The sequence below is a fragment of the Vanessa tameamea genome, chromosome 11 (genome assembly GCF_037043105.1).
Source record: "Vanessa tameamea isolate UH-Manoa-2023 chromosome 11, ilVanTame1 primary haplotype, whole genome shotgun sequence".
Classification (NCBI taxonomy): domain Eukaryota; kingdom Metazoa; phylum Arthropoda; class Insecta; order Lepidoptera; family Nymphalidae; genus Vanessa; species Vanessa tameamea.
The window spans coordinates 12,435,671-12,454,139 of record NC_087319.1 but is presented as its reverse complement, the minus strand read 5'-3'; the positions used below and the strand labels follow the sequence as shown (position 1 = coordinate 12,454,139).

Genomic DNA, 18,469 nt, shown 5'->3' with positions numbered 1-18,469 from the left:
TTGATGTACGAGTACATACTATTGATAGAAGTATTTTCTAACTCGTGCTTTACTAGTATGCGTGTTTTTATTTTTGTGTTGATGTCTTCTCCGCTTAGACAGTCTACCTACACATATAAATAATCAAAGGTAAGAACAGTCTCAATAGAAGTAAAACAACAACGTACCAAGTTAATCGAATGTTTCACAATGTTTTTAGTTAGTAACGTATAAAGGTGAGTCATGAGATAAAATTTCTTATACACATATATTCCAATCACAAATTCATTCCTTTTTTATTTATATAATCAAGTATCGATTTCATCAAACCTAAGTACCCTTCATTCATCGTTTAGAGTACTCTTGTCAAATATGGTTTCGAACATAGCCCACCTGCCAAATTAGGTGTTTAATACAATGTGATATACTTACTTCAATTATTTTAAATTAATAATACATACTTACAAACTACTAAGTAGCTCATACTCAGGGCTGGATCTACCACATGGCTTTTTGGGCTTCAGCCCAGGGCCCCATGGTTCAAGGGGGCCCCAGCTAAATCAAAGTCAAAAATAAATGATAATGCGAAACAATTCATAACTTTATTAAATTAAACATGTCGTATGGTTTCAAGTCTACGTTCAGATATGTTTTAGGTGGCCCCCTAAGTAGTGTTAGCCCAGGGGCCCCTAAGTTTACGGTCCGCCCCTGCTCATGGAATTCCGTATACTTTGTCCCAGTAGCGCTACCTATAAACTTTTAAACTAATACCAGTAAAGGAAAGACTTCGTTAATCAGCACACTACAGCATTTTTTTCAAATTAAACTCACTATTGTAGCTCTGTTGAATGTTTACTAGGTAGTAGGTACCTATAAATTTTGTTTAGAATAAAATACCTTTTTCTTTCGAATGACAAATTACCATACCAGGAAGAGAAATCTGCGTTTAATTAAACACCTATTAATTAACATAGATCTATTCAGTCACGAATCAATCCCCGTTAAGCTTACGGCTGATTAATAAAAAAAAACTAATTTGTATCTTTTGCTGTCCTTACTCTTAGTCGCCTCACGCACACAAAGATATCTTATAAGCACGAGCGTCACTCCCACCAATGCCGATCAAATAATCCAACGTCTAGTGACGCGCCTTTGTAAGTGAGTAGATTTATAAGCAACTTTTTAAAAGGCCGTCATTGAATATCGAATAGTAAGTAACATTAATATTTCTTTATTTAAAAATAGTTCAACAAAAACATTACATTTCCATCGCACTTTTGTGATATACAATTCAAAGATTAACTTAATTATAATTAAGGACCTATATTCATTAATCTTCGATAATTCCAATACAAGCTATATAAATAAATAAAATATCTATAAATTCTTATCAAATATTTTACAATATTATAAGCCTAATGTAAACCAATATTAATATTTTTAATACGTATCGACCAAAAGTATATGCCATTTTTAATATACGTAACTTACGTACGTACACGAAGTAAAAATAATTATTAAATAAAATTTAATTTTACACGATAGTGAGCAACAGATATGTAAATATGTGAAATGTCATAAAATCAGTGTGCATACGTCATCTTAGCATAACTATAGTATCTTTTTAATTTTTATATCAAGTCGGATACAAGACGTTTAAACTTATGGTATTGCCATTATACTGAAATTGTAAATCTACAATTAGAGTTAATAAATCATAAAGAATTAGTTATTTATGTTGATAATCAATTCTGTGCATCACATATAAGGGTATACAATTATTACGCTATTTATTAAAACTGTTTTATAACAACACATCAGCTTAATCTAAAAACTTGCCAGTGGACAGGCGGGTGACTCCATCAAGTTTGTATCAGCAAATCTAAGTATTAAATTAACGCATGAGGAAAGGTAGAGAAAATAAAAAACTTTATTCCTGAAAGAAAATTCTTTTATTATTGATGAATTTGTTTTTTAATCGAATTACTTTTTTTCGATTGCATTTTTTTTTTTACGTAAAATATAAAATTTTACAATATGTGCTATAAACGTTAACCTAATATAATATGATAATAGACTTCAATTAATCTTATTCATGGTGGGATTAGTTACAATTACCGACACAAACAATGGCGAAGCCAAGAGGAAACCTCGGTGGTTACGATAGCCCCCATAAAGCCTGTTACCGTTACCAAAGACGTCGAATTCAAATGCTAAAACAAAATTTGTTACGAATAATTTTATTTAACGTGTCCTTACTAATATTGCCCAAAAATTATTAACTTATAATAAAAACCATTTATAATATTTACATTTAAAAAACTAAGTAATTAAATATTCTCAAGTTATTTATAAACAAATTCAATACACGAACTATTACTCATTACTGTTTGTATTATTAAATAAAAAATATACTAAATACTTGTGCTATAATGGCACTTCCTACTGAAGGCGAGTCCTCGAAACTTGCCGGTAACGCCGATTTTGAAATTAGACGTTAATTCAGCACAACATAGTTAACCGTACCATATAGATGAATCAGAAAAAAAAAATTAACCGGTATAGCCGATTATGAAATAGGTAATTTTAAAATGTCACATTAAAATGAAAATATTACTACTCTGTGGTTGTATGATTCTCTCTCCTCTCTTCTCTCTACTCTATGTTTTACGAATGTGTGATACGCTAATTATATAATAATAATAATAAGCCGTTTTATTCCAACAATATTATCTTTTTATCTACATAGGTGGAATACCTCGTCGTTGAAGAAGTCAGTGCGCTTAATAGTTGATGCAATCTTGGGCGCAATATACGAGACGCTCTAATTTTGCGGATTCGTCGTTATAAATAGTTTAGCCAATGACTGTATTATGTCAAACCCTGTCGCCGGTGCCAACGGCAGGAGTCGAGATAAATAAACAAACCTTGACTGTAAACGATGAATTGATCGATTTTAAAAATAATTTATGGTATTAACTTTGGATTTGTAAAAAAAAATGGTGATGTGATGATGTTATCAGAACTTTGGAACTATTTATATAAGTAGTATTTTTTAATAATATAGGTATACAGACAGGCAAATAGACAACCAGATAGTATTCCTAACTTCGGCAATGCTTCCTCATAGTATCTTAAACTATCATCCTTGGGAAAGTTGTTATGTCCCTTGTGCCTGTAGTTAAGTGGAATAGTACTATATTAAGAATATAAACATATTAATTAAGAGCTGTCTGTACTGCACAATATCAATATAAGAAAACTAATAGCAAATCTTATAGTATATATAATTCAAAGGTCTGTTTATTACGTCTCCTGCCATTGGAAAACAGTGTACACACAAATATTATCAAGTACTTATTGCATACCTGATATCAAGATTGAACTTCAGATACTGGAACGCTGATTATGATCAGATTACCTAATTTCCCTCTGATCTCAATAGTCATTGGTCGATTGCAGCAGATGAAACAATATCTGACTAATAAGGGTTCAGCATCTATTCAGACTTTCATTGCTAATAATATACGAATCTTGCAAAATGTTATTGTTAATTCTTAGCTCTAGTTTATAAGGCATTCATTTTTTATGTATTTTTATATAATTTGACATCTTTCTAATAGGTCTAACTCTACCTTATATTTTTGTTTAATTTGATTTGATGTTGGTTGAATAAATGTAAAAACAAATCATCCCCTTACCGAGTGAGTGTGAGTACCTGTGACTGGATCATCAAACCTAATCAAGGAACGTGTAACATGAAGTCAGAGACACAATTACTGCTATCTGTTTATAAACTGTCTCTTATAATAAAACTATTTCGTTTTGTTCGCGGTTAATGTTCTAAGAACCTAAAATTACTTTATTTAAACAAAATATATTACTCTCTTTTATCTGACCAATTACTAACAAATAGATTTATACGAATTTATCACAAAGAAATCATTTTATTCTACTGATTTTACTAACTAAGCTATTTTATATTCTCTTTCTCATTTTCTATGTAAAGTTGAATAACCGAGTTAATAGAGTGTTTATTTGATAATGTATGACGTGAGGCGAAGTCTGAATAAAATATTAGATTTTCAAGTTTGTTACCGGTCATTTTCATTTCATTATTTCAATAATAATTCCTTTATGACTCTCTAACAACAAAAAAAGTTTAAAATGTAATTATTATGATTTTCTTTATATTTGTTTTATATAATGATATTAAGATATTTTTTTAACATAAGATTCAGGTTGTTGAATCACGTCGTTTCAGAGAAAACAAATATTTACGGTCTGTTGCTTCGGCATAATAAAATATAAAAAATTGAAGTTCAGCAGTGATCTCTATAATTATAATATTAAATGTTTGTTAGTCAAAGTATGAAATTGAATATTAAAAATTTTTTTGACCATTTTTGTTTTTTTTTTGTTTATAAAAAAAGTGAATTTAGTACCCCGAGAGGGCCAACATATTGATAGGTAGTCTGCGGTTAGGCATAGGCTTAGATGGTACGCCTGAATAGATTGAGCACTAATGAACGGATACGAATTCGAAAATCTAACGTTTACCTCAATTCGCTTCTCATAATATTTATTATTAATAACCGATTACTCTACCGTTATTCTGATAGCGTGTATTCATTTATCGTATCATGAATAAATTAAAAAATAACGTAAATAAGACTGAATGCAAACTGAAATTATCTTATGAGATTCCTGTCGCGACCGGTACTACTTCCGAAACAATTCGTCGTGTATTTGTTTACGCGTGCGTATCGGTGTCCCGAGCGCCGCAACGGTCGACCCTCGGACAAAAACAATCTCGCGGAGCCCCGCACGCAGCGCCACGTCGTCGCTACGCAGTTTGCAAAGACTTATATTTTGTACATTCTAAGCTCCGAGTCGGCTCAGCCCTATAAACGTTACTTGCAACGTCCGGAGACGGCCGGGAGGTGTTCGAGCGGCCCGGGCGGCGGTACTCACGCGCGCTCACATGACGACGGCGCGCAGCACGTTGCTGACGCGGCAGTTGCACACGGGGCAGCGGCCGGCGCGCTTCCAGATCTTGACGGCGCAGGTGTAGCAGCAGCAGATGTGCGCGATGCGGCCGTGCGCGAACACGCCCGTCTTGGGCTGCGACACGCACACCACGCACGCGTCGCCCGGCTCGCTGGCCGAGCGCCGCGCCGGCGCCACCGGCTCGTCGGCCGGCCGGCCGGCGCCGGAGTCGCGCCGGGCGCGCTTGGCGGGCCGCTCCTCGGAGCCGGCGCGGCGCCCGAGGTCGGCCGAGCCCTGGCTGCCGCCCAGCGAGTCGACGCCGGAGTCCTGCGACAGCGTGCGCGGGCAGGCGGGCTCGGCGCTCGCTTTGCGCTTGTGCTTGCGTTTGGGCCTCGGTCTCGGCGGGAAAAAGTTTTTCCGTACCTGAATCGACGAGGATCGGTTAGTATCGCTTAGTATCGCACGTGTAATATATTTATTACTACTTTTCTATATTCTGATCTCGTACTACACTACGAAGAAGTGGGAGTGTCCTGTTGATTTGATTGTCGGTGTTGTCGTCGATACGAAAGTCAATATAGTGAGTAAAGTTATCGATCAGATCGGCAATATCACAGTGCGCCGTGGGCAGTACGCACATTGAAGCACTTCTGGCAGTATCGGTAGAGCGGGTTGTTGTTGGGCGCGCGGCAGTGCGCGCAGCTCCAGTAGTCGTGCAGGTCGAGCTCGCTGTCGCTGCTGCTGTCCGTGCACTCCGAGTCCGCCAGCTGCAGCTCGCCGTCGTCGCCCACCACCACCTCCACCACCTTCGTCGTTATTATCTCGTTCTGGAATTATTGAAACATAACGATGATATGAAGCTGAAGGTGAACAACTAAACTCTATAGGACCGACTCGTGTATTGTTTTAAGACTGGCAAGTGGCCGACTGGTGCCGATCGAGATCAGCTCTTTAACTTATTACATTCGTTATTGTTTTACTATACAACAACTCAATGTTACTTAGGAAGGTATTGACACTGATATGGCGTGGTCGTGTAGGAGGAGGATCAGAGGAATCATGTGGTTTTGAGACGCAAAATGAATGACCAGCCAGTTGGACTGCACGAACCTCGCTTAGCTCGGAGCTGTCTCCGGCGAGCGGCTCGTCAGTGTCGGTGACGGGCTCGAACTCCACTCCCTGCTCGTCGCTGCCCCACTCTGTGTCACTCGTGTCGCGCACAAAATCTACAAACACCAGAATCTTCAAAAACATGGAACATTCAACTCTCATATTTCCCTTCATTCTGTTGCCTTGTGTACTGTAATGCTTCCTTGCGATGCCCCTTCACTATGCTAAACTTTTTTTTTAATATGTTAATTGTTTTTTTTTTTCAGAAATATTTTTTTTTTATCTGGTTAGAGTTATTTTTTGAACTGCCTCATTTCATTTCTTTTCTTTTTTAAAAAATATTTGTGATATTTTGAACTTATTTTAATAATACAAATATAAGCTATTACATTTGAAATATAGAACAGAAACATAACAGTAGTCTCGTTTATCCGTCGCAAGCGGGGCGAGTATTATATAGGAAAATTGGGTGGTGTGATGATAGCCTTAGGAACTATTAATCAATGATAATTTTGCTATGATAAGGATAAAGCTTAATTCTATTCAAGGCAATGAATATTTATTTAAGATGAAAATAGAAAAATTAAAATTTGTTAGATTATTAGTTAGGATTGCTTCAGGATACGATAGTAAGGATGACAAAAAAAGTATTATATTTTTTGTAAATGTTTCAAGTTCGTTTCAGATAAGCGAGACTGAGCTGCAATGTCTTAGTTTGTTGCAATCAATGTACAATATAAAATTATATTATACACAATTTTTACTATAATGTTTTTATACTTTCAAACTATACATACAACATATGATAAAATTTTCAAAATTACACTTAACAACACAGAAAATTAAATTTATTCGAGTACTAAATAAACAGTTACCATTACTACTTTTTTTAGAGAAAATTATTAAATAAACAAAGATCTACACAATTAATATTAAACTAATCTATGTCTAAGCTAATTTACGACCTTTTCAAAATATTCAAGTAATTTTAAAATGCTCAAAGAAAAAAATTAACTAAAAAAAAATTTGTAACTCCAAAATTGCACATCTCATTCATTTAAGTTATATGTTGAATAAGATACATTTATAATTTAGTAAATGTAAAAAGTAACTGAGTTTCATGCTGGTTCATTTCGGCAGAACATACATGCTTAACCGATAGTAGTTTCACATATAACTTAATATATTCAAATGGCAATTCAAGTGCGAATAAAGTATAGTTTGAAAACATAAATAAGAAAGATAGACTATGTTGCCATAAATATTCCAAAACTGTATTATAAAATATGTCTGTTGTATCAAAGCATACTTTATTCAAGTCATGAGTCGTCATTAGGAGATTCAATTGAATATAAAACTATCTGTTCAGAATGTAGATTCGACCGAGAAGAAACGGTAAGAAACTCAGTAATTACACTTTTCCGTAGACGAAATACGTCTAATACCAAACACATTTGTCAATGTTATGCATCCAGTAGAAAAATCAACGAATAATATTCATATTCCAAGCACGCTTATTTATTTATGTATTCTTAACATAAGCTTTAAAAAAAAATTTTATATGGTAAATAATTTTCGATATTTTTTTTAAATCGATGTCAATTTGTTTTGTTTATAAGCATTAATATTAAATTTATAATTATTTACCAACTCCATATATATACACTCAATAGCCGAGTATTAGTATTAGTAGCGTCAGCAAAACATAAGTAACTCTTTCGATATGAGATGTGCAATGTGGATGAATTTTTATCGTTATTTATTCTTATTTATTTTGTTCAGTAAAAAGAACTATAAATCATATCTAATATTCTATATACAATTTAATATTAAATTATAATAAATTTTAAAAATGCTATATCATCACAGAACAGAACATTTTTCGTAAGGAATTTTTCCATTCCCACAAGCAAGGTCAAGCATGATACGTTCCACGATCCAGCGGTCTTCGGGTTCAATCCTTAATACCAGACCCTGTCGATTCCAGTCTGCAGACCAGGGCATCCAACAAACAAATCTGACAATATTACCACACATGTTAATACAACATCACTTCATTCCATTCCATAAATAAATCACCAACACGATCGTCTTAACCAATACTCCGGGACAATGCAATCTTTAAATTATTTTTTGTGGTATTGTTATGCGGACGGGCAAATTTGGCACCTGACGGTAAGACCTGTGATCAACAACATAGCCATTGGCGCTGTAAGAAATATTACTTCATCAATGCGCAACCTTGGGAGCTATGATGTTACGTCCCATGTGCCTGTAGTTCCACTGGCTCACTCACCCTTCCACCCGGAACACAACAATACTAAGTATTGCTGTTTGGCGGTAGAATATCTGATGAGTAAGTGGTACTTAACCAGACAGGCTTGAGCAAAGCCCTACCCCACCAAGCAAGTATTATTATCATGCATTTTTTATACCTATGTGACATACAGACAAGTACAATCAAAGTTTATTAGATAAATAGAGCCCAGATGGTCCAATGATTAGAACACGTGAATCTTAATCGAAGGTCACGTGTTCAAATCCAAAACAATCCACTTGTATCATGTCCTTAATTGGTCAGAATAATTCACATTCAGCCACATGTGTAGCCACCAAACCGCATTGAAGCAGCCTGTTGGTATATTACCAAACATATCTTCAAGTAGAGGAGCGAAGCAGTAAAAATTTGCAGGCTGTTACTAAGTTTAGTAAAATGATATAAATATATACGCAAATAAATATATTATAACACACAAACACCATAGCATACAAAACAGATAAAATAAATATCAAAATAGAACAATAACAAAAAGTAGGTATACGAGTAGATCAATCGACAAATGACTGCAGGTGCGATATCCGCCTCCTACAATATGTATGAACAGAGCTCGGTCAGGGCACGTGTGTATCGCTACGATCTGGGGGTCGCGGTAGGAAAACATATGCCATGTTTATTTGTCTAAAAACAAAACTAAAGTCTCTAAGGTAAGGTTTCAAACAAAAAGAAATCTTTCTACAAAAACAACCTAACCGAAATAAAAGAGCTGTTGTATTCATTAATATTTTATTATAACGTGACCTTACTTTGACATTTAATTGATAACGTTAAATAATTCAGCAATTAAATCATCCTAATAAAAGTATGTGAATCAATTCTGTAAATAATTCCAATACCTAAAGATTATAAAAACCGTGGTTACGTAATTTCACCAAAGCAGTTATAACACCTGCAAAAACCTTTAGGAGTTCCAATGATTTCGCGTTATATTTTAGAGCGGTACTATGTACGGAGGTATTCGTAATACGCTAGGAGATTCCAGTACCATTTATACAGGTTATGAATAATATAGAAACGAAAATGTCACCCAGAAGGACACCATAGTAAAATGTTTGACCACTGCACATTTATAAAGCTCAAGTTTCTGCTGGTGATGCTTTCCTTGTAAGTACGTAGTTAGAAGGCTTTAAACTATATTTAAATTAAATCATTTATTTTTCACCTGAGTACTAATATTTGCAAAATCTCTTAATTCCAACAAAAAAGAGCTAACACAGTGATAATACGTAACACCAGTTTTTTTTTTTTTATATTTCGAAATATGAACGAACGTATAAATCTAAAGTGCAAATATTTTTTATTGGCCGTAAATACCTACGAGGGTAATAAATAATTTATTCCGATAAGAATTTAACAATAATAATCAATAATTAAATATTTCCTAGTTCAATTAAAATGATGATCAATTTTATTCGGATTTTTTTAGTCAGTACGCGTTACTTTATCGAATTTATCTATAACTAATTTATTGATTTCGGAGTCGTGAATGTTCACTCGTCATGATAACAGTATCTGCACTCGGCACGTACGTACAAGTTTATTGCACCGTACAAGTTCCGACAAGTTCTAAGCTATGCAAGTTTCTCCTCTTTGTTGCTGAGTCATGACTTTGAATAACGCTTGACAAACATCTACAAAGCAGGAAGATTCACGTTTGGACTTGTGCTCAAATTATACAAACTATCAGTGACATTAGTCACACCCACACATCTAGCGCCGATTTGGCGGGAAAACAGACGAGTTTGTGTTAATTTTCCGACAAATTAGTAACTTTATGGCTTAATAAAAATAAATTAATAATTTTCTTATCGGTTTTTCTGAGTAGAATCTACACTGAACCGGTGGTACTTTACATTTAATTTAATCTATTAAATTACGATCAAATTCTAACTATATTATATATATCCACTAGTGTATTTTTTCTTGCCGATTTTCGAAAAATAATCGTTACTCTAGAACAGCTTTACAATCTCAAACCATAGAGTAATTACCAAACAAGTCAAAATACTACTCTACTATTATTACAATAAATCGTTTTTATTTTCTATATAATACGAACATGCAAATACATAATAATACGAATAAAAAAAAAACCATTACAGTTTAAAAAAAGAACAAAGTCATACCAGTTTCCCTTCCCTGGATGCTGAAGATAGTCTCTGTTGAACAGCGGCGACTCCATGAAGGGTCTGAAATGTTCAAACTTCAGTTCACAATATGTAACCACATTATTTATGAATAATTTAGCTTCATTCTAAAATCGACATGATTTTATTGTTAATTTCAGTAGGTCAGAATTTGACCACTTTGCGCAGAAATATAAAGCATAATCCTTGAAGAAGTCTGTCTGTACATTAATAAAAGTTGTTAAGATATAAGAAAAATTAAGTTATGACAAAAATGAAACGTCTTTAATATAATATGCTTATAGAATTATAGTTATATACACATATAATTTAACAGGGTTATTGTCATTATAACAGACATTTACTTGTTTAAATTTTAAGAAGATTTATAGACCTTATGTGAGTTGGGACATCTGTATACATCAGTCTAATTATTTGTCAGATTTCACACAAATAATTTAAAATAGAATTATAAATATTCTGCTTGAATATAAGTTATGCATACATGCCAAGTATGTATTAACTTTTACATTATACATATGTTCACCAATTTATAAAGTCGAGACTACATACAGATATACTATGCCTTCAAAAACTTGACTGCCTGGTAATAAAGACATATGCACACATCAAAGGAAACTTAACCAAAATATTAAACTGGAATGCACTACATGTTGGTGAGATATGTTAGTTTGAAGAAAAATCAAAACTTAGTATACATCTACTATATCATATATGAGGTATGCAATCGGGTCAATTCTTCAGCTATGTTATATTTAATAGGGTATTTGAGTGCTGGTAAGATATTTCTTAACTAATGTTATCACTACAAGTGAAGTTTACATGGCGGAGTATGAACTAGTTACATTAACAACTAAATGAATATTGACATGTATAATATGACTAATTGACTTATAAAAACATTGTAAAATTTAATATAACTTACCAATTATCCTTGCTTTTGAGTTGAAGATGGTCTCTGTTGAACAGCGACGACTCAATGTAGGTTCTGAAATGTTTCAATAACTTCAATTTATGCAATATTGAGCAAAATTAATATCACAGTTTTTATAAATATAGTAACAGCATATATTTTGTTTTCAACTTATTATGAGATTAGAATCTTAGATATGATGAGATAATATGATAAAGATAAGGTTATGTATTACTTTAAACAATTGTTTTTGATTTTCCTACGTCTGTACATATTTCAAAAGTGAAAGCAATTCTGTCAGTCTGTCTGTTACTCTTTCATGGCAAAACCATTGAACCGTTTTAATGAACGGTACGAAGTAAGCTTGAACTCCAAGGAAGGACAGTGACTATTTTTTATGCCTAATACCTGAAGATCATCACTAAACCAAGTAGTTGTATATACTTAAATACATAATTTGTTATATAAGTAAAGTGTAATATCAGCATTTGTGATACATTGACAAATAGGCAGATATGCCAGAAATCAACAAAAAATATAGATTGCTTTATTAAATATGCTTTGTATTACAAAAAATACACAAGTATGAAGAAAAAAAAACAGTAAATTTAAATTAAAACACTACCAAACACAAAAGTTATATGAGCATATATATGTATGTATATGCTCATATAACTTTTATATATACGCTCATAGACATTGACACTCCTATCTTTATATAATTAATACATTAACCACCATATATTATCAAAGATCTTAAGCCCCTAATCCTCATTTAATTTTTTTTTTTTTGGCAAAGATTTATCTGCCAATGGTTATCTTTGCTGAATTAAATAATAACTTCAAATATAATGTATTATTTTTTTGCTATAGAATATTATAATATAATTATTATGAATGCTATTATAATATAAAACTATTTATAGAGAATATGTGAAATATCAGTGGAAATTTTAATTATTCTGATCATGCAACATGTCCAAACTCGGGAGCTGGGGCAGATGATACACAACCTACCTTGTATCTTAGACTCAATATAGTAACAGTTAATTTAATAACAATCTGTTTATACTTAGCAATAAATTATAAAAATGTTATGTTGTGCAGTTTTCTATGTTTAATTTTAGTCCATGGAAAATTTGTATTTATTACTATTCATTTTAATTATTTTCATTAATTACGCTTACTCCATATAAATTTAATAGTCAAATTTTATTCAAAATTTTTAACAAATTTTATCAACAAAAAAAAAACTTCAATTCCGATAAGTAAGATAAGTCTTACGCATGCTAATTTGATATAAGGCTCAAGTGTTCTAGATAATAGAAAAAAATATCCAATAATAGAAAATATATTTGGTAAAACTTTTATTTGACTTAGTAAATATTGTTTACTTTTAGCTGGCGTACAACGGCGAAAGAATTAAATATGTTAAGTTCGAATAATAGTACCACAACTAAATCTTAGACAAAGTTATTTGAGTAACTTAACTTCTATGAAAGTAACAAATGTACTTGAAAAGTTTAAAAAAAAAAACAGTACAAAAATTTAGGTTAAAACGTACCTGGAGAATATGATGCTGTTGTAGTCATAATATGTACACAAGTAGTGAATTTATAATGAGTCTGAAATGTATATATTCTTAAGAATATTCTTTAATACATTTCAACGGGACTCAATTATTAAATGGACGATTTGCTAAACTAATTTGCTAGTTGCTTGGATTGGACGCACTTTTTTTTTATTTTATGTGACGAACGTATTGTATTTTAGTAAACTTTAGTCAAACTCGTTTAATATAGTGTTACCTGATACATGGTAATTACCGAAAAAGCACAGTAATTTTTCGTAAAATCACTATATATTTTTTATTAGAAATTATCGTTTTAATATTTTAATATACTTGGAATGGAAATAGCTTTGTTCTAATTATTCCAGTTGTAAAAAAAAGTTATTTCACATGATTATGGAATTTTTCGACGTTCTGATACAGTTTGAAAATGTATTGTATTTTCTATGGTATATTTTTACAGTTGAAATAGTAATATGAACTGAAATACCGTAGCTTTATAAATATCAACACGGTAGATAAGATAATATTTAATTTAGTAACATCGATTACAATTTACAATAATAATTATGAAGGTTCCAATTTTACTTGGGCTAATATTGCCATACACGAAATTGTTATGTTAAAAAATAAAGTTTTTCTCGTATTCTTTCAAATTACATTTTGAATTTGAAAATTTTGACGACTTTATTTAAACATAATAAAAACAAAAAAGTAAGTATTACTATTATATCTTTAGAAAAATTAAAATATATTCAATTACTCAACGTCTGTTTCGCATGTTATCTCGATGTTGTCTATGCTACTCTGTGTCAAACTTCCTTTTCCTTGTGGCATGGTGTCGGCATAAGGTGAGTTTACGGAATTTGTGAAATAATTTAATTTTTGCTGCGTAATATTACAAAACATTATGTAAAGTTTTTCGGAGTTATTCATACCGTGAGTAATACGCGTTAGAAAGAAAGATTTGTAAAGGAAAATCGAAATTTATGCCGTCAAGCTCCTTCATCATCTTTGCACGTGGTGTACTATACTAAGTACATAGCTCCTATTAAAATACATGTTAGTGTTACTCGTTTTGAGTTCCTGTTTATGTGACTTAACAAATAATATTCATTTAATAATCTAATAGAAATAAAAAAAGAGGTTATATTACCACGTAGCAATCGTTGCAATTGACTTGGTGACAATTTTGTTGTAGTTGCCGTAAAAGCAACCACAATGCCGCAGAATGAATACATTGAACGCCATCAAAAGTTGTATGGTAGAAGGCTTGACTATGAGGAAAGAAAACGAAAGCGTGAGGCACGTGAACCTCACAAGAGGGCCGAGAAAGCGCGTAAATTGCGGGGTATCAAAGCTAAGATCTTTAACAAAGAACGTCGCAATGAAAAGATTCAAATGAAAAAGAAAATCAAAGCACATGAGGAGAAAAATGTTAAGCAAAACACCGAGAAAGTCGCAGAAGGCGCAGTGCCCGTGTATCTTCTCGACAGAGATATTCAATCTCGAGCCAAAGTTCTGTCTAATATGATAAAACAGAAACGTAAAGAAAAAGCAGGCAAATGGGATGTTCCGATACCTAAAGTGAGAGCACAAGCAGACGCTGAGGTCTTCAAAGTTTTAAAGTCTGGCAAAACCAAGAGGAAAGCTTGGAAACGTATGGTGACCAAAGTTACATTTGTAGGAGAAAATTTCACACGAAAACCGCCCAAGTTCGAAAGATTCATTAGGCCTATGGCCTTAAGATTCAAGAAGGCACATGTTACTCATCCAGAATTAAAAGCAACATTCTGTTTACCTATTATTGGCGTTAAAAAGAATCCTAGCTCTCAGATGTACACTAGTTTGGGGGTGATAACGAAGGGTACAGTTATTGAGGTGAACATATCAGAGCTCGGTCTGGTCACACAAGCTGGTAAAGTTGTGTGGGGGAAGTATGCGCAAGTCTCCAATAACCCTGAAAACGATGGTGTTATCAATGCTATTCTATTGGTATAATTTGTACCCACGTGACATTTTCCACAATAAACTGATATATGAGAAAATTGCATTTTATTAAATCTGCCTTTATTATATATATTGTAATTTTTAGTACTTCGCATCAATTTCACAACATTCGTGTGAGAAAGCACTATATGAGTGACTCGCTGTATTGCAGTGTAGTAAATTTTAATTTAAGTGTTTATTATGGACAGGGGAAATTTTTAATCTGCTTTGATTAGTAGGTGTTATTATAAGACAATTAAGTTATTCTATTGGAAATAACTTAATATTTTATTCCACTTTTACTTAAAGATTATTAAGTAGTTATTAAATATTAATGTTATCTCTTAATATTCAATTTTATTTTTCCTTTTTTTTTTTACTAATATGAAAAAATGTTACTGAAATTATATTTTTCTGTAAATTATGCATATAGTATATACTTTTCTATTCTTTTTCTAACAGAAACCAAGATGCAGATTTTCGTGAAGACCCTCACGGGCAAGACCATCACCCTTGAGGTCGAGCCTTCTGATACCATCGAAAATGTAAAGGCTAAAATTCAAGACAAAGAGGGAATTCCCCCAGACCAGCAGAGGTGAGATACCATAAATGAATAATTTCTCTATTGATATAAAACATTTGTTGTGAATTAATTTGCATAAAATTAAATTTCTACATACAAAAAAATGAATAATTTACTGAAAACATTTCAATAAATACTCAAATGATTGTAATTCAAGTTTTGGCTTTCATACATATTATTGTGATTTTTACTCAGATTGATCTTTGCCGGCAAGCAGCTGGAAGATGGTAGAACACTATCTGATTACAACATCCAAAAAGAGTCTACACTTCATTTGGTGCTGAGACTGCGTGGTGGTGCGAAGAAACGCAAGAAGAAGAATTACTCCACCCCCAAGAAGATCAAGCACAAGAAGAAGAAGGTCAAACTAGCAGTACTTAGGTTTTACAAGGTAATAATAAATTACTAAAAGGTAATACTATAACTGAAATTTGACAGTTCACACTGACCAAGAGTTTTAGAGATGATCCCATCAAACCCTCAACTGCGAGTGGATCATGTGTCATAGTCATATAGGGTTCCTCGTCATGTTTTCCTTGAATGTGGATATGAGATATATATGAATTAGGCATATGAAAATATTGTTCTTGGATTTGAAATGGTAATCCTCAGTTAAGTTTTGGACATTCAACTATTTCTACTCTGCAGTACATTAGAGCTCATTTTAAATAGTGATTAGAGGGTTTGATGCATTCTCAGGGTATGTCACTAGTAAATTAATTCATGACCAGATAAATATTTATTAATGGGAAGTCAGTCTATTGTTGTTACCAATTTGAATCTATTTAAGTAATAATTCATGATTTTGATACTAGGTATATTATGTGTTCAAATGTAGTTTTTTAAATGTACGCGAATTGCTTCTAATTACAACTAAAATATTCTAAAACATGCTTTGAACGTATATATAAAGTAGAAAGTCAAACTTATTTGCACGAGTGACATGTCGGAACACGTAGCTCACAGAGACGTCTAATTAAATTTATAGTGATATTTTTTACTTTAAATTTTACAATTTACTCGATATTTTGATTACTTATAAATATTTCATATTATGTATAAATGTCGATATTAAATAACATTTCAATAAGAATTGAGTAAGAAAGAAAAATGATTTATTAACACAAATATTAGCTCACCTGTGATCATATTCGTTGGCGGGAAAAAAAGTAGTATCGTCGATGTTGACAAAGCGATATCGTGTGACGTCACTTCCGCGTGGATCTCTTAACCTATCGACACGATGAGTCAGTTGTGTCAGCTAGCCCTGCTGCTCGTCCGCAAATATTAGCGAGTTTTCTACTGCCTACCGCAAGTTGCTCAGCTGAACTGCAGCGTCGGGCGTGCAGCGTAAGTTGTATAAATACTTAGTTTCAGACAAATGTTAGTCACAGAGCACGGTCCGTCGCGACATGTTCCGACATGAACCGCTATCAAAATATCATTACATCTGTTGTACCATTTGCTAATATAACGATTACCTAATTATATGTTATACATTTTTATTTTAGTTAATTGCAACTTTTTCTCTAATTAGATTGGATTTATAAATAAAATCGTTACTTGGAAGGTTAAATTAATATGCATATATATTACTCAAAATTATTATTATTAGTAGTAATATAATACTTTAACAATTGGCCTAGTTAGATAACGGAAAGGGATGACCTAGAAGTTTAACTCTCGGCCCCAGTAGTTTTAAATTAACAAAACCCAAAAAATATATTTTTTCTAAAACTTGTTACCCTTTTTAACAGGACGGGTAGCGTTCGAGAATATTTTAAAAGTTTTAGGAGCAATCATGATTTAGTTACGAAATGCAAAAAATATTTAAATTATTTATAAAAAACACGTAAGATTTTTTATTTTTAAATATATCTCGAACAGGTAAACTGATTTATATAAAAATCATAATGCTTTAAATTTATTTGTCATTGTTTACTTACGTGAAAATAAGATATTTGTCATTGTTTACTGCTTGAATTATTTTAATCTTGGACTCAAAATGTTTGTACAACAACAAAACATTCATGGAAAGGTAGACAACTGTTTCTTTAGTTTTTTTGTTAATACTTAATTCTTGTTAAATGCAAAAATAAATCAAAGCAAAAGTGAAATAATATGTTAAGCGTTCTTGTTGCGACATGTCGTAGCGTGTTGAGCGCAGGTGAATCTACACTAACAATGAGATCAAAGATGAATAGTCATTCATCTCGGACATTCTATCTCATGCATGCCCTTTGGTTAAAACGATATTAATACACATAACATTGAACAGTCTTATCGTACTTTACGATGAATACCGGATTTCTTTATGGGTTTTGTCGCTAAGACAGTAATGAAATATCTACAATAAGATATGATTGTATTGCAATATTATTGTCGTAAGTTCTAATTTATTTTTACTTTAAACATTTAATTCACCAATGAAAGTAACATAAATATGCTCATATTTTTTTGTTTCCGAGCAGAATCCAAATAAAAACATTTAGTATAGAATCTTGCGACAACATATTTGTCGTTTATTTTTGTCACTTCAACACTGCCCGAGAATGCAGTCGAAGTTATCGGTCGAACATAAAGCGAGTCGACGAGGTGCTGATACTCTGCCCCCCCCCCGCAGGTGGACGAGAACGGCAAGATCCACCGCCTGCGGCGCGAGTGCACGGGCGAGCAGTGCGGCGCCGGCGTGTTCATGGCCGTCATGGAGGACCGCCACTACTGCGGCAAGTGCCACTCCACCATGGTGTTCAAGGACGACGACAAATGAACCGCCTAGTCTTAAGTCGCTCCGACTGCTGTGTATGATGGATTTGTAATAAATCTTGACACAGTGTCAGAGTACTCTTGT

At 32.9% G+C, this 18,469-nt stretch overlaps 3 protein-coding genes across 3 annotated transcripts; 2 read left to right on the top strand and 1 right to left on the bottom strand.

Moving 5' to 3' along the window:
- Positions 1-1,908: 1,908 nt before the first annotated feature.
- LOC113395321 (E3 ubiquitin-protein ligase Mdm2-like) lies at positions 1,909-13,335 on the bottom strand. The gene is made up of 6 exons (XM_026632902.2): positions 13,041-13,335; positions 11,489-11,551; positions 10,543-10,605; positions 6,079-6,194; positions 5,607-5,795; positions 1,909-5,391 (listed from the first exon to the last, which is right to left on the bottom strand). The coding sequence occupies exons 1-6, from the start codon at positions 13,066-13,068 to the stop codon at positions 4,960-4,962; spliced, it is 891 nt and encodes a 296-aa protein (XP_026488687.1). The 5' UTR covers positions 13,069-13,335; the 3' UTR covers positions 1,909-4,959.
- Positions 13,336-13,755: 420 nt separating this feature from the next.
- On the top strand, positions 13,756-15,094 carry LOC113395322 (ribosome biogenesis protein NSA2 homolog). The gene is made up of 2 exons (XM_026632904.2): positions 13,756-13,897; positions 14,248-15,094. Exon 2 carries the CDS (start codon positions 14,268-14,270, stop codon positions 15,045-15,047), a length of 780 nt encoding a protein of 259 aa, XP_026488689.1. The 5' UTR covers positions 13,756-13,897; positions 14,248-14,267; the 3' UTR covers positions 15,048-15,094.
- On the top strand, positions 13,814-18,462 carry LOC113395323 (ubiquitin-ribosomal protein eS31 fusion protein). Its single transcript, XM_026632905.2, has 4 exons — positions 13,814-13,897; positions 15,498-15,630; positions 15,814-16,009; positions 18,242-18,462. The coding sequence occupies exons 2-4, from the start codon at positions 15,506-15,508 to the stop codon at positions 18,386-18,388; spliced, it is 468 nt and encodes a 155-aa protein (XP_026488690.1). The 5' UTR covers positions 13,814-13,897; positions 15,498-15,505; the 3' UTR covers positions 18,389-18,462.
- The last annotated feature ends 7 nt before the right edge of the window (positions 18,463-18,469 follow it).

Excerpts from the sequence above, each read along its gene's own strand:
- LOC113395321 (XM_026632902.2), bottom strand. The coding sequence starts at position 13,068 with ATGACTACAACAGCATCATATTCTCCAG. Across the intron at positions 10,606-11,488 it reads CTCAAAAGCAAGGATAATTG|ACCCTTCATGGAGTCGCCGC; the intron begins GTAAGTTATATT and ends TGAACATTTCAG. Across the intron at positions 5,796-6,078 it reads ACAGCTCCGAGCTAAGCGAG|AACGAGATAATAACGACGAA; the intron begins GTTCGTGCAGTC and ends CAATAATTCCAG.
- LOC113395322 (XM_026632904.2), top strand. The coding sequence starts at position 14,268 with ATGCCGCAGAATGAATACATTGAACGCCATCAAAAGTTGTATGGTAGA.
- LOC113395323 (XM_026632905.2), top strand. The coding sequence starts at position 15,506 with ATGCAGATTTTCGTGAAGACCCTCACGGGCAAGACCATCACCCTTGAG. Across the intron at positions 15,631-15,813 it reads ATTCCCCCAGACCAGCAGAG|ATTGATCTTTGCCGGCAAGC; the intron begins GTGAGATACCAT and ends ATTTTTACTCAG. Across the intron at positions 16,010-18,241 it reads CAGTACTTAGGTTTTACAAG|GTGGACGAGAACGGCAAGAT; the intron begins GTAATAATAAAT and ends CCCCCCCCGCAG.